The following is a 15,196-nucleotide window of genomic DNA, read 5'->3' as shown; positions in this document are numbered from 1 at the left end:
TAGTCCACGCCCCACTGGTTTGTCCGTTACCAGAAGCACAAAAACACATCTACTCAATTAATAACCCATGTCCATTTCGCCGTGCGTAAATGGAGCATCCCATTCCCAGGGAATATAGCATTTAAAAAATGAATATTCTCCATACGGGAAAGAAGGTAGGCTAAATAGGCTACCTGTCGTTTATAAAAAGTAGAGACCAAAGTCCCACTTGTTAAAACGATCAAAGAGGGGGAAAAGGGCAGCTCTCTAACGGCCCCTACACACAGCGGCGTGCCTTGCCGCTTCAACGCTTCTGCCCATTCACTTTGAATGGGGTGACGTCACGATTCGCCGAACTGCATTGTGGGAGCAAAGCGTAGCTTCTCTCGCGGTGCTCGCTGCAAAAGTAGAGCAATGTTCTACTTTTGTCAGCCAATCAAATCCCGCGTATGCAAATCTGACAGTACAAGCACTAGCCAATCTAACCGGGTGTATGTTGGGAGAGCCAGACCGCAGTTATTTCCCATATGTCAACAAAAGGAGGAGAAAATGATCGTGGCGGTAGGGAATCACCCGGTACTATATGACCAGTCCCTCTTTACATTCAGGGATACAAACCGGAGGAGCCAGGCATGGGGGGAGGGGGCAGAGACAGTGGGGGAAACTGGTAGGTTTTCGCTTGTTTGGGGAGTTTATATCCAGTGTACTTCGTTTGAATGGACAGCTAGCAAGCATAGACAGTATATTTAGCCAGCATGGATGTAGCATGAATGCTTTGCTTTGTATGTCCGGGGCGGGACATTCATGTGGTTGGTTGTTGGTCGGGTTGCTCGCGTTGACTCCCCAAGCTCAAGACACGCCCACCGCCAAGCGGCAACGCACGCCGCCGTGTGTAGGGGCCGTAAGTGCCGACAGGCAGGAGAGAGGGCACGCAGTTGAGTCCCCGACATTACTCACTCTGACAGGACACTCAGTACTGAGTGTGTCAGAGAGGAGTGGGAGACATCCCTCAAAATAAACACGAATAAAAGAACAGGGGGAAGACCAAGATGCAGCAGTGCAAATGTCTTCCACTGTCATTCTCCCGTGCAACACCGTGGAGGAGGAAATTCCTCTGGTGCCGTGCGCTTTGATGTTCTCCGGGGGATCAACCCAGAGGAGACATATACGCCTGTGACACAGCCTCACACAGCCCGTGTGACAGGCGCTGTGCCGACAGAGGCTGCCCTATTGAGCGCTCTCTGTAATGCACAAACAGACGCTGGGAACTGCGTAAAGCAGCCGTGCGTGCAATATAGCATGACAGCGCGCGCACAGGACAGAGAAGATGAGAAGTGGCTTCCTCCTCTGATGTGTGAGAAGGAGGAAAGAAGCCATCCAAAGGTATCACTCTCGATCTAAAAGAGTGATCACCTTTGGCATACAAACCGGGTTAGGGCGCAAAACAGCTGAACTGCCACCTCCTTGGATCTGGAGACATGACGGAGCCACCGAGAGAGCAGACACATCACTCACCCTTTAGCTGATGTGAGAGCCAGGAGCAGAGATACTTTGGCTGACAAGAACTTCAGGGGGACCTGATCTAAAGGTTCAAATGGAGCTTTACTCAGTGCGCGTAACACTAAAGCCAAAAACCCATTGAGGCGCCAAAGCGCGTGACACATGTCTGAGTCTCTGTGCTCCCCGTAGAAAACGTTTTGTCAGAGGGTGACTACACACCGTGCTGACACCAAACCTACGTGGCAAGATGAAATGGCAGCAGTATATGTTTTTACCGTGCTATAAGCCAATTCCTGTCCAGCAACAGCTGGAGGAACGACAGCACGAGGCAGGGGGCCCAACGGGGTCCAGGCTTCTCCCTGCACACCACACGGAGCGCTGTCCATTTGGCTGTGCAGGATGTGTGTTCAGCAGCTGCGCTGATTGAACACCTCCCTGGCGATTTATGTAGGCCGCCGCTGCTTTGTTGTCTGTTTGAATCAACATGTTGATTGTACAGCAACGGGACGAAGTGCTGGAGCACTTTCCATACGGAGAGTAATTCCAGCACGTTATATGGAGAGACATGTGACCCGGCCACTGCCCCCCCGCTGCCTGCGACATGCACGTTCCTCAGCCTGCGAGAGATGCGTCTGTGAACACTGCGGTGTGTGACGTCACTCTGCTCAGGGGCACCCCCACTGACGTGGACATTTTTCCAGTGGGTCAAATCCAAACCACGGAAGGAGGAATGTACACCATGCGTCTCCTCTGACGCACGGGGTCGATGCACAGGCGAATAAACCACCTGGAGTCTCCTCACTATGAAGGAGACCCAGGGGGATCACCACGGGACCAGCTGATATCATGTCTAACAGCTGCATCACGGAGAGGGCTGTCACCGCCCCGCGGGGTGTGACGCGCCGGAGGAGAGCTGTCACTTTCTCCCCTCTCCGCTGTGAGAGTCGCGCTCTCATGCGGGCTGAGTTCAATTCCACTCCCAGTTAAAAAGATAACCTGGGAGGGACGAGGACAGCTCTTCTTCCAGTTGATAATGAAACCCAGGTTTGACAGATGAGATACGAACTGTGGAGCCAGGAATGAGAAACGCAGGAAATTGCTGTGTTTCGGGATGATGGTTACGTGGAGTAAAGAATCCTTCAGGATTATGGATGTGAACCAGTCTCCCTGGTGAACACTCCAGCACCTGTTTGATCGTCAGCATGGGAAAAGGCCATTGACACTGACAGATCGAGGATGGGTCTCATTCCCCCCGCCCCGTCTCCTTTGGGATCGGAAAATACCGGGAGTAAAAAACCCTAGCGCGAGACACTGTTCCCGGGATGACAGGGTTCCCTGTATCCCGTAGAACTGCGGGGGGGAGAGGCGAACTGCAGAGACCATGCCAGAGCCCTCCACACGCTGCATTTCACACAGGCTCTCAATATGTCGCAATTTAGGAGAAGACTGTCCACCCAATGCGTAATAATGGCCCTCCGTGGGCTTATTACGACCGTGGGTAGGAGGTACGTCTGAGACAGAGAAAAAATCCGTGCTGCCTAAACCCAAAAAGTTTAAAGGTAGACCGATTGAATAGTAAGCCCTGCTGTTTTATTAACCGATAAGTTAAAAAACCCAGCCGGCTTAGGCAGCGAGCCATGCTGCCAAGTAACCAATAGGCTATTGGCAGCCGGCTTAACCGGGGAGCCTTGCTGCATATTATCTTCCATCTGTCTATTGAACACACGCGCCACCACTCAGCGCGCCAATCTGCTCTGGATGTGCTGTGGTTGTCATGGTGACGAGCCACACCAGAGCCCTCCAGACGCTGCATTTCACTCTCATTATGTCCACTGTAACACATTTTCCTGTCAAATAACAGTAAAGCGCCGGCAGTCTCTTCACAGACGCCTGCACTTCACTGCAATACCACAGTACTCATACTGTGAAATGATTTTACAGCCTCTTATTGCAAAAATAAAATAGAGTATACTGCTGTATTTTTTCAATTAACAGTAAAATACTGGCAGCAGAGACGCCAGCAATACACTGAAATTATACAGTATTCATACTGTTGAACAATTTCAGTTTATTACTGTAAAAAATTAAAGAATTCACAGTAACATTCTGGTTAGGGGGCTGCCAGTAGATTAGTGCTTAAAATTGGCTGTAAAATAACAGCAATTGCTTACAGTGTTAAACCGGACATTAAGGTGCGTTCACGCTCAACACCCCTAAGGGATGAGCGGAGCTGTGTGCAGTGCTGTCCTCACTGTAATAATGGGCTCATTACGACCGTGTGTAGGAGGTAGGTTTGGGACAGAGGAGAAAAACTGAGCTGCCTAAAACCCAATAGGTTTTAAAGACAACCGATTTATGCAGCGAGCCATGCTGCCTATAACCGACAGGTTAGGGGCAGCCGGCTTACCCGGTGGGCCTTGCTGCTGCTTATTATTATCCATCTGTCCATCGAACACACGTGTCGCCATTCTGAGTAATATTCTGAGAGCGCGCGACATGCTCTGGATGTGCTGTGGTTGTCATGGTGACGAGCCACGTCAGAGCCCTCGCCGCCGTTGCCCGTGAAGCAACCCAAGAGGGGCCCGGAGCGAAAAGCTGCGAGGGGGCCTCCACACGCTGCATCTCACACCGGCTCTCATCCTGTCTCTGTTTAGGAGAAGGCTCGTAAACTGGACATTGAGGCGCGTTCACGCTCAACCCTGCTGAGGAATGAGCGGAGGTGTGTGCAGTGCTATTCACACAGTGCGTAATAACAGCCCTGGGCTCATTACGACCGTGTGTAGTAGGCACATCTGGGGCAGAGGAAAAAAACCGTGCTGCCTGCTAACCGACAGGTTAGGCGCATCAGGTTTAAATGTCAAGCTCTGCTGTCTAATAACCACCAGGTTAAATACAGCTGGCTTGCGCCACGAGCCCTGCTGCCTGCTGACTGACAGGTTACAGCTGGCTCTTGCACCTCCACACGCTGTATTGCACAGCGGCTCTCATCATGTCGCCGTTTAGGAGAAGGCTCGTAAACCGGACATTGAGGCGCGTTCACGCTCAAACCCGCTTGAGGAATGAACGGTGTGTGGAGGCATATCTGTGACATAGGAAACAAGCCCGTGCTGTCTAATCAACCGGCAGGTTTTAAAGACAGCCGGTTTGTGCCGCGAGCCCTGCTGCCTAATAACCGACAGGCTATGAGGCAGCCGCTTATGTCATCCGGAGGAGAGCACAGAATACCGCCTATACAGCAGAGCCGAGATGGCGGATAGAGGGACCCGGTGACCCGGTGTCAGCCCGCCACTCGGATCCAATAATCAAGGGCTTGGTCCACAGAGTAAGACTCCTGGACTAGCCAATCATCCCCGGCCGCAGCCGCGAGAGCGTTCGCTCTCCGCTGTCTGTGGGCCAGAGGGAGACGGACACAATGAGTGCACCCGGGGAGTGAGAGCCACATTTGCGTGCTCCAATCCCCGGCAGGACTCACCTGTATCGTCTGTGTAAAGCCGCTTCCTCCCTGGAGCGAGCCAGTCACAGCCGGTCGTAACTCATATGTCGGCTAACACCGAGCCCCGCCCTGTCTCCCCGTCCGGAGGAGAGGGAGAATGGGGCCAGGGGGAAATGTTTGCTTTCTAGTAAACAGCTCTGAAAAGAGCTTGTGCCTGTACAGTGCTTCTGCAACGGAGTGCTGAAGAAAAGTGGGAGCAGATTGTAGGGACTACTTCCTATTTATACGGAAGTGAGTCCGTAGGTGGGGCCCACGTCATAGGTGGGCGTGGATTAAGTCTGTCAGTGCTGCACACGTGAGGGATTACCCAATAGCGATAGCCTTAGAGGGCGAAGCCTTATACGAAATAGAACCCCACTGTACAGGCGGGTACTTGTTTAGATATACCTGGGCAGGCTCTCTTTTGCCGTGGTATCCTCGCACCTGCGGGCCGCAGAGGGGCGACGAAGACTGCTGCTCCGGGGGCGAGTCAGGCGGGAGTAAGCTAGTGTCCACAGCGGAGGGTAACGTGATGTCCCCATCTGACCCGTTGCTACGGTCTGCAGTAGATCAGTGTTGCTGGCGTTTAGTGATGGTTGCTTTAACCATTTTCGTATAAATGATTATCCTCAGATGTGTGTCACTGCTGTGGAAGCACTTTGGAGATGATGCCCGCGCAGCGGAGCAGGTCACGCGCACCTGACACCATTTGTTGTTTGTATTTTTCGCTCCGTTCTCTTTTTTGAATAAAGGGTGCATAACTTTCAACTGCCCCGAAGATCCCGACGCGAAGCCTGAAGGGTAAACACCAGGTTTACTAATCTACCCGCACGTATATGTCTGGTGTCGGAATGTCTTGTTATGTTAGTACATTCTTAAAAAACAAAACACCATTTCATTTCGGGTTCAAATGTGTTGTAACTGCGTTACTGAGCATTGTAACGGGTAATATATTACCCACATTTCATTAGTAATGCGTTACATTACTTCGTTACAGCAAAAAGTAATATATTACTGTAACTCCGTTACTTTTGTAACGCGTTACACCCATACAGTCTATGGTTACACCCAACACTGGTCTTTACTGAGCTGTGTGGGGTTTGTTCAACTTTTAAAATATTTTTGAATGGTGATATACACAGAGATAGATGTTAAGGACTAACGTTAATAATACATTTGTATTGATTTTAAGATATTTTCATAGTTCATACAATCATATGTATTTGGATCATTTGTATTAATGTGGACCGGAGGGAGAGGGTAATGAGCATAAGTTTCACTTTCCTTTTTTATTTCAATTCCAGCTTTGGTCCTGAAGAATATGTTTCTCTGTTGTCCCCGTTCATAAAGCAAAGCAGCAGCATCAGAGCACGGTGCAGAGTCTCTAGATGAGTTCACAGTAGTCCCTCGTTCTTATTGAACATCCATGTTGTAGTCCGCTATAGAAAACTGTATTTTCCATAGTTCCCCCACAGCAGCAGACGCACAAAATGACCTGCTGGCGCATCACAAACACGTCGGATAGTGAAAGTGCAGTCGATTCTCTAAAGTACTGCAGTCTCTTCTCCTAAGTCCTTTTGAATTCTCCTATCCACTATCCCTTAACTCCGTGACGCTTCACTCAGAGGTCAAGGAATAGGAGATAGGGTTAGACGTTAGGAGCTGATTTTTGGATTATCCGACCGCAACCTTGGATACAGCGTGGGAGGCGGGGCCTCATTCATTCCTATGAGAGCTGCTCATTGGCGCATGAAGATAAAATGGCCCAACTTTTGAGAGAGCAAAACGTCACAGATTACCCGGCATGCCTGAGAAGTACCCGTATGTGTGCTCATAGAGCATGCGCAACTTTAACCACGGACCCCAAAATGCTAGTTCACATTAAGCACGTCAATTTCTACACGTAACGGCACCGCACGTTCATGACAGCATGGTACTGGATTTGTTATGATGGATTTTGATATCAACGAGGCGGCCGCGGCAGCTAGCGGTAACAGGATCTAGTGATATCCAAGCAACAGAGCTTAATTTAGCATGATACTTGTGTGGGTTGTACATGAAACCACTTGGTAATATATAAAGATATATATATGTAGGCTATATGTATGTATGTATATATATATGTAAGGCCTGGTTTTTAGTTGCTGCAGTTTGTGGAGTGGAAGGTAACAACTACATATTAATGTTTTAAAGTTAATTAAGAACTGCGAGGCTGCACACACGACGCTCCGCTTCCGCAACGTTTTGAAACGCGCCTGGTGTGTTAGGTCGCAGGAGGAGGTCGCAGCGTGGCGCAGCCGCAACGTAACGCGGCGCAGACGCTCCTGGTGCGTTTAGGGGGTTAGTTTCTGTTCCAAATTAGTTTTTTATTACCTTCCAACATTTCCTTGGATCATTTAAGTTACTAGTAGTATTAGAAATGTAGTACTCAGATTTAGCCTTTTTAACTAGGAAGGTGAATTGATTTAGGAGCTGTCTAAAAACAATCCAGTCCACTTGGGATTTCGATGTTCTGGCCCTGGACCAGGCAATATCCCTTTCTTTTAGAATGCTGGCCAGTTGAGGACTAAACCAGGGATTTTTTTAGCCCTTTCACCCTACATTTGTGTAAAGGAGCATGTTTGTTTATAATTCTAGTAAAAGCCTCATGAAAATAATCCCATGCCAGTTCAACATCACTAATGAGAGAGATCTTGTTCCAATCAAAATCCCACAGGTCATGAAAAAATGCTTGCTCGCAAAAATGTTTAAAAAAAGTCACGTTTAAAAACTATTTGTGGTCTTGTTTTTGGAAGCGTAGCTTGCCTGATTGTAGCTATAGCTCAATGGTCACTCGTATCATTTACAAAAATACCAATATCCAAAAACTTATGAGGCGCATTTGTTAAAAATAAGTCCATAAGAGACGATTTATCTTGGTGTTTAAGATTAGGACGAGTTGGGCTATTGATAAATTGCGTAAGATTAAAAGAGTCACAGGTTGATTTAAAACTATCGGAGACAGAGGACAACCAGTCCCAATTAAAGTCTCCAGCAATTAAAATCTCCTTAAAATCCAAGCAAGATAACTGATGACTCAATGATGATAAAGCCTCAATGCTTGCTGAAGGGGGTCTATAGCACCCTACAACAGTGATGAACTGACCCTTAAGAAGTTCCAATTTCAGCGCAAGTAGTTCAAATTGTCTGCTAAGAGACACAGATGATTGGATGGTAGCATGACATTTTGTTTTTACATAAATTGCAACACCACCACCTGTTCTGGGACGGTCACAACGAAACACATTGTAACCCTTAATTGCAATGTCTTTGTCCGTGATAGATTTCTTTAGCCAAGTTTCAGATAAAACAAGAACATCAGAATCAGAGGATTTTGCCCAGATTTTCATGTGGTCCATTTTAGGAAGTAGACTTCTGACATTTATGTGGATGATACCAAGACCCGACCTTGCTTTAAAATCATCAGGGGTACTCAGACAATTAAAATCTGGTCCAGGGTTTGGATGAACGTTTCCTGATAAGAGGAGCAGGATAACAATGAAACATTTCCTTTTCACCCAAGTTGTTGTTTGCATAGATTCATTATATAGGCCTATTACTCTCTTTCCACCATAGGAACACAAGCTCATCGAAAACAACCAGTTATAAGGACTAAAAAGACGAATAAGACAAGGTAGAGACATGAGATCCTTGGAGATTAGAGTTCTCCAATTTACAGAGCTCTTAAACAAAGTAGAATCCCAGTTTGTGTCTTTACTAGGGAAGACAAGATGAGGCACATTTTGGTCTTCATACCCTTCACGCACCTCAATGGATGGAGAATAGTCAATAGGAGAAAAATAGGTATTAGGAGAAACATGCTGGGTGACATGTGTCAGGAGGTAGAGAGGGCCTGTTGAAGAAATCCAGAAATCAGCACAGGAATACCGTCCGCGTTTTCCGTCCTGCCGAAGATGAGAAATGCCAGGTCAGCGAGGTGAGAATCCGGTCCGGACTTTCAGTCCTCCCGAGAACGAAGATGACGTTGTTTGACGTCTCATGTAAACAGGAACACAAGCCCAGTCATGCTATGCTTTAGCTCAACGAACCCGTTCTTATTATACAAGTCCAAAATCAAGCGCAACACAGGTGGCGTTTCAGCTCCGGGAAGTGAGCACAGGCTCCGCAGTCCAAGCGGATAGAGTGGTCCCAGGAACGGAGCAGTAATGTTTAGCCGTAATATTACGGCATCAACAACGCTCGCCCCGGTTGTACTGTCCAAAACAGCTCACAGATATTGACCGGTGTTTTACAACGATAACATATATCACGTAGACAACACTAGAACAGACATGAGAGCACAGCGGACAGGGACAGGTACAGACGTGCTGCCATCTTGGATTGTTACACTTGGATTGCTATAAAAGTGTTCATACTGGGTAGTTTAAAAACAATTATCCAACCATTTACAGACCACTCTTTCCCAATGTAAGTCAATGGGAAAAAGTGTTTCCGGGCCCAGCAACCTAACGGAAGTGCAGTACCCCCGTTTGGCCACAACGAATATTCTCCTCAGAGTCCGGCGCACTTCCTGGGGGCTTGGTATGATGACGGTGGACGGCGGATCAGACAAAACAGCAACACGGACTTTAAACGACCTTACTGTTGGTTTCTAACGGATGAGCATGTTGCTCCGATGATCTCTCTTGCTGCACACACACGCTCCCCTTCCTTCTCCGTCTAAATATATAGGGATAATTGAATGAAGGCACCAACCAACAGCGAATCACTGGTTGGGTGGGCGTTACCGTGAGTGACTACCAGTGTTTACATTTCTGGTTGTTACAATGCGCACACTCGCGCCAACAAAAACACACACACAAAGCAGAGCAAAGCAGAAACAGAAACATTTATTTTTCTAGGCAAAACAGAGACTGACTGACTTCCTACGGACAATATTTTAACATTAGGCACTAAATACCCGACTGATGCGCCTCAGTTCTTCGAGACGTTGCTAAAAACATTGCTACGGCTCTCCCTCACAGAGCTGAACTGACCAATCAGAATCTGGGTCCCGCCTGCTTCATTTGCATATGAATCACTAGTGAACGTGTAAGGCCTTCACGTTCACTAGTGAGCCATAAGAACTGCAACTAGTTAACTAGTGGATGCATATTGCAGCTTACACGTTAACTAGTGTTAAGGAAAAATGTTCACTAGTTAACTGAGAAAAGATTGTCCCACTCTTGACCTAACGATCAACATCGGCACCTCTGTTGTTTCCCCGACTCAGACTGCAAGGACTCTGGGAGTGACCCTAGATAACAACCTGTCCTTCACTGCAAACATCGCTGCTACAACCCGCTGCTGCAGATACACGCTTTACAACATCAGGAGGATGCGTCCCCAGCTGACCCAGAAAGCCACGCAGGTTCTGGTCCAGGCTCTCGTCATCTCACGCCTAAACTACTGCAACTCCCTCCTGGCTGGTCTACCTGCATGTGCCCTCCGACCTCTGCAGCTCATCCAGAATGCAGCGGCTCGTCTGGTCTTCAATCTTCCTAAATGTTCCCACACCACGCCGCTCCTCCGCTCCCTCCACTGGCTTCCGGTAACTGCTAGGATCCACTTCAAGACAATGGTACTTGCGTACCATGCTGCGAATGGATCTGGCCCTTCCTACATCCAGGACATGGTTAAACCGTACACCCCAGCACGTGCACTCCGCTCTGCATCAGCCAAACGGCTCGCTGCACCCGCACTGCGAGGGGGACCCAAGTTCCCATCAGCAGAAACACGTGGGTTTGCTATCCTGGCTCCAAAATTGTGGAATGAGCTCCCCATTGACATCAGGACAGCAGATAGCTTACACACCTTCCGGCGCAGACTGAAAACTCATCTCTTTCGACTCCACTTCGAGCAATATAACTATTAACAAAGTACTTATATACTAATAAAGGGCTGGCTTACCTAAAGCCAGTTGAGTAGCACTTGAAATGTTTAGCTCTATGAAACCTGATGTACTTTATGATTCTGTTTTCTTCAAGTTCATCTTGTTGGTCGAATGCACTTATTGTAAGTCGCTTTGGATAAAAGAGTCAGCTAAATGCAATGTAATGTAATGTTAACTAGTTGAAGCCTCTTTTGGACTTACAAGCTGACTAGTGAGGCTCAAAATGTGCACTAGTTAACTAGTGAGGTCCAAAGTGTCCACTAAATACACTAGTACAATTGTTTTGCCCTCCACTAGTTGACTATTAAGAAAAACATCTGTGTCACTAGTTTACTAGTTTACTAGTGACTCCTCTAAGGCGGTGTGTAACTAGTTAACTAGTAAGGTAAAAACAATTGCACTAGTGTATCTAGTGGACACTTTGGACCTCACTAGTTAACTAGTGCACATTTTGAGCCTCACTAGTCAGCTTTCAAGACCAAAAGAGGCTTCAACTAGCATTCACTAGTTAATGTGTAAGTTTCAATATGCATCCACTAGTTATCTAGTTGCAGTTCATATGGCTCACTAGTGAACGTGAAGGCCTTAGGGTTAGGGTTAACACGTTCACTAGTGAGCCATATGCAAATGAAGCAGGCGGGACCCAGATTTGAATTGGTCAGTTCAGCTCTGTGAGGGAGAGCCGTAGCAATGTTTTTAGCAATGTCTCGAAGACGTGAGGCGGTATTCGGTGCCTACTGTTAAAATATTGTCCGTGGGAAATCAGTCAGTCTCTGTTTTGCATAGAAAAATACATGTTTCTGTTTCTGCTTTGTTCCGCTTTGTGTGTGTGTCTTTGTTGGTGCCCTCGAGACACAAAAGTAGAGGAAGTGATGGTGGGAAATGTTATCAGCGGTTGAATTCAAATTCAATTCAAAACCTTTATTTATCCAGGTAAAATCCAAGGGAGACCTGCAGCAGTAGGTTCCACAAGACATAAAAACATAAACAACAGAACAACAAAAGGACATCATACAGCAACATGTACAGGGATTACAATGTACATATTTAACCACATGTACAGGAACCAACAGCATCTGACTTTGTAGCATCCAACCGAGCTTTAAAAATATGTAGTGGTACTGGCTTGGTAATTTTCCATTCTTTTTGCAGACTGTTCCAAGTTAGTGGAGCTGCACATCTAAAAGCTTTCTTCCCTAAGACAGTCCTAGCACTTGGCACATTTAATAAAACCACAGCATGCGATCTCAGGCAATAAGTACTTTCAATTCGCAGAGAGATCAGGGAGCAGATATAAGATGGTAGTTTATCCAACATGGCTTTGTTGGATAAACATTAACTAGTGCAGACACATGTATGCCACTAAGTTCTGCTTCTTTTTTGTAACTAGTTAACATGTCAGAGTTTTTGCAGTGCACTAGTTAACTTGTAAGACTGTTAGTACGGTCAGAGGGTCACTAGTTCATCAAAAAGCTTACAAGTTGGGACTTTGGTGCTACAAGTGCTGCTCCTGGCGTCACTAGTAAGGCTTATGTGGTAACTAGTCAGACAAAAGTGCCGCTAGACAAGAGTGACTAGTATAATGTTTTATTTAATTAGTAAAGCAGAGTGCCTAACTAGTTTGACCATAAATCTAACAAGTGAAATCAAAGAGCCAGCTTGTGTAGGCCGCTGCCGTGTGATATCAAGGATATGGAATAAATACTCAAATGGCTTGTCATGCACCCCCCCCCCTCACACTGCACCCCCACCTCTCTCAGGCTGCTCCAACAATAATGATGACTGTGAAGTGCAGTTGAAATTATTTTAATCTGTGTGTGTGTGTGTGTGTGTGTGTGTGTGTGTGTGTGTGTGTGTGTGTGTGTGTGTGTGTGTGTGTGTGTGTGTGTGTGTGTGTGTGTGTGTGTGTGTGTGTGTGTGTGTGTGTGTGTGTGTGTGTGTGTGTGTGTGTGTGTGTGTGTGTGTGTGTGTGTGTGTGTGTCAGTGGTGCAGGGCAGGAGAGTGTGTCAGTAAGACCCCCATCCCGCAGCATGTGGACGGGGACTGGAGTCCGTGGAGCCAGTGGAGCATGTGCAGCAGGACCTGCGGTACTGGAGTCCAGTTCAGACAGAGGAAATGTGACAACCCTCCGTATGTCACCCCACTGTCCGTCTGTGTGTGTGTTTATGTCAACATATTCCCTCAAAGCAACAACAATGCAACCATATGTTCCTTCGATGGGAGGGGGGCAACCTGCAGATAACCGGGGGGCTCCAACCAGGAAACACAGCGGCTGACACAGCTGAGGGAACAGCAGCAACGTTTATATATTTTAAAATAAAATCATTTAAGACCATACAAATCAAATAGGCCAGTGACATTTGAACACAGCAACACCTTTCTAACATGTATGAGAACATGCTTAAGGTGAGTGATACATTCATCTATCAGGCTGCTCTGTCTGTAGGCCGTAGCTTGAGAACCGGAGGGTCGCAGAGTGTGGAGAGTCGGCTGACACTACGAGAGCAACGGGACTGTATATATTAGCTAGACTTTACACTAGGATGCGATGTGAAATATAGTCCTAAAGTCACTGTATGTGTGGTGCTGTAATGAAGCTCATTACAATCCTCCATTTCTGTCAAAGCCAAACAAGCACATACTGCTGCTTCATGTTGCATCAAAGGGATGGACAGTGACTCAGTAGCATGCTGCTTCATGTTGCATCAAAGGGATGGACAGTGACTCAGTAGCATGCTGCTTCATGTTGCATCAAAGGGATGGACAGTGACTCAGTAGCATGCTGCTTCATGTTGCATCAAAGGGATGGACAGTGACTCAGTAGCATGCTGCTTCATGTTGCATCAAAGGGATGGACAGTGACTCAGTAGCATGCTGCTTCATGTTGCATCAAAGGGATGGACAGTGACTCAGTAGCATGCTGCTTCATGTTGCATCAAAGGGATGGACACTGACTCAGTAGCATGCTGCTTCATGTTGCATCAAAGGGATGGACAGTGACTCAGTAGCATGCTGCTTCATGTTGCATCAAAGGGATGGACAGTGACTCAGTATGACATGCTGCTGCTTCATGTTGCATTAAAGGGATGGACAGTGACTCAGTAGCATGCTGCTTCATGTTGCATTAAAGGGATGGACAGTGACTCAGTAGCATGCTGCTTCATGTTGCATCAAAGGGATGGACAGTGACTCAGTAGCATGACATGCTGCTTATTGTCTAGTCTCTGCAGTCGGTGCATGACGGATGTTACCGTGTTCATCTCCAGAACAGTGGAGCAGATGTTCATGCAGAGTGGAGCTCTTCATCCAGCTGTGTTTACACCACATGCTCGTTGACACAATGACAACTTTCTCTTCTAAAACGGTGTTGCTTTTAATCCTAACATGTATGAACAGATTGTCCCATGAGTATGCCCACACACTAAATGTTTCAGTCATGTGTAATTACAACACGTAGCATGGATGTGATGTGTTTTACATATGATTTGCATCGAATCGCAACACAAAGCATGTGCATCTATCAAAGCATGATCGTCCTCCATCTTTGGAGCAGGCGCCACGCTGCTGACAGGCTGCTGACAGGCTGCTGACAGGCTGCTGACACGCTGCTGACACGCTGCTGACAGGCTGCTGACAGGCTGCTGACACGCTGCTGACACGCTGCTGACAGGCTGCTGACAGGCTGCTGACAGGCTGCTGACACGCTGCTGACACGCTGCTGACAGGCTGCTGACAGGCTGCTGACAGGCTGCTGACAGGCTGCTGACACGCTGCTGACACGCTGCTGACAGGCTGCTGACAGGCTGCTGACACGCTGCTGACAGGCTGCTGACACGCTGCTGACACGCTGCTGACAGGCTGCTGACAGGCTGCTGACAGGCTGCTGACACGCTGCTGACACGCTGCTGACAGGCTGCTGACACGCTGCTGACACGCTGCTGACACGCTGCTGACAGGCTGCTGACACGCTGCTGACACGCTGCTGACAGGCTGCTGACAGGCTGCTGACACGCTGCTGACACGCTGCTGACAGGCTGCTGACACGCTGCTGACAGGCTGCTGACAGGCTGCTGACACGCTGCTGACACGCTGCTGACAGGCTGCTGACACGCTGCTGACAGGCTGCTGACACGCTGCTGACACGCTGCTGACAGGCTGCTGACACGCTGCTGACAGGCTGCTGACACGCTGCTGACACGCTGCTGACAGGCTGCTGACAGGCTGCTGACACGCTGCTGACACGCTGCTGACAGGCTGCTGACAGGCTGCTGACAGGCTGCTGACACGCTGCTGACACGCTGCTGACAGGCTGC

General features: G+C 48.0%; 1 protein-coding gene across 1 annotated transcript in view; it reads left to right on the top strand.

Moving 5' to 3' along the window:
* Positions 1–15,196, top strand: part of adamts17 (ADAM metallopeptidase with thrombospondin type 1 motif, 17) — a 219,443-nt gene that overhangs the window by 162,046 nt on the left and 42,201 nt on the right. Inside the window, exon 12 of the mRNA XM_034079817.2 lies at positions 12,868–13,013. Coding sequence (XP_033935708.1) covers positions 12,868–13,013 — 146 coding nt within the window. The remainder of the gene's footprint in view (positions 1–12,867; positions 13,014–15,196) is intronic.

This window comes from Pseudochaenichthys georgianus, chromosome 3, assembly GCF_902827115.2.
Source record: "Pseudochaenichthys georgianus chromosome 3, fPseGeo1.2, whole genome shotgun sequence".
Taxonomy (NCBI): domain Eukaryota; kingdom Metazoa; phylum Chordata; class Actinopteri; order Perciformes; family Channichthyidae; genus Pseudochaenichthys; species Pseudochaenichthys georgianus.
The sequence above is the reverse complement of the archived record's forward strand: the minus strand, read 5'-3'. Positions and strand labels throughout refer to the sequence as shown.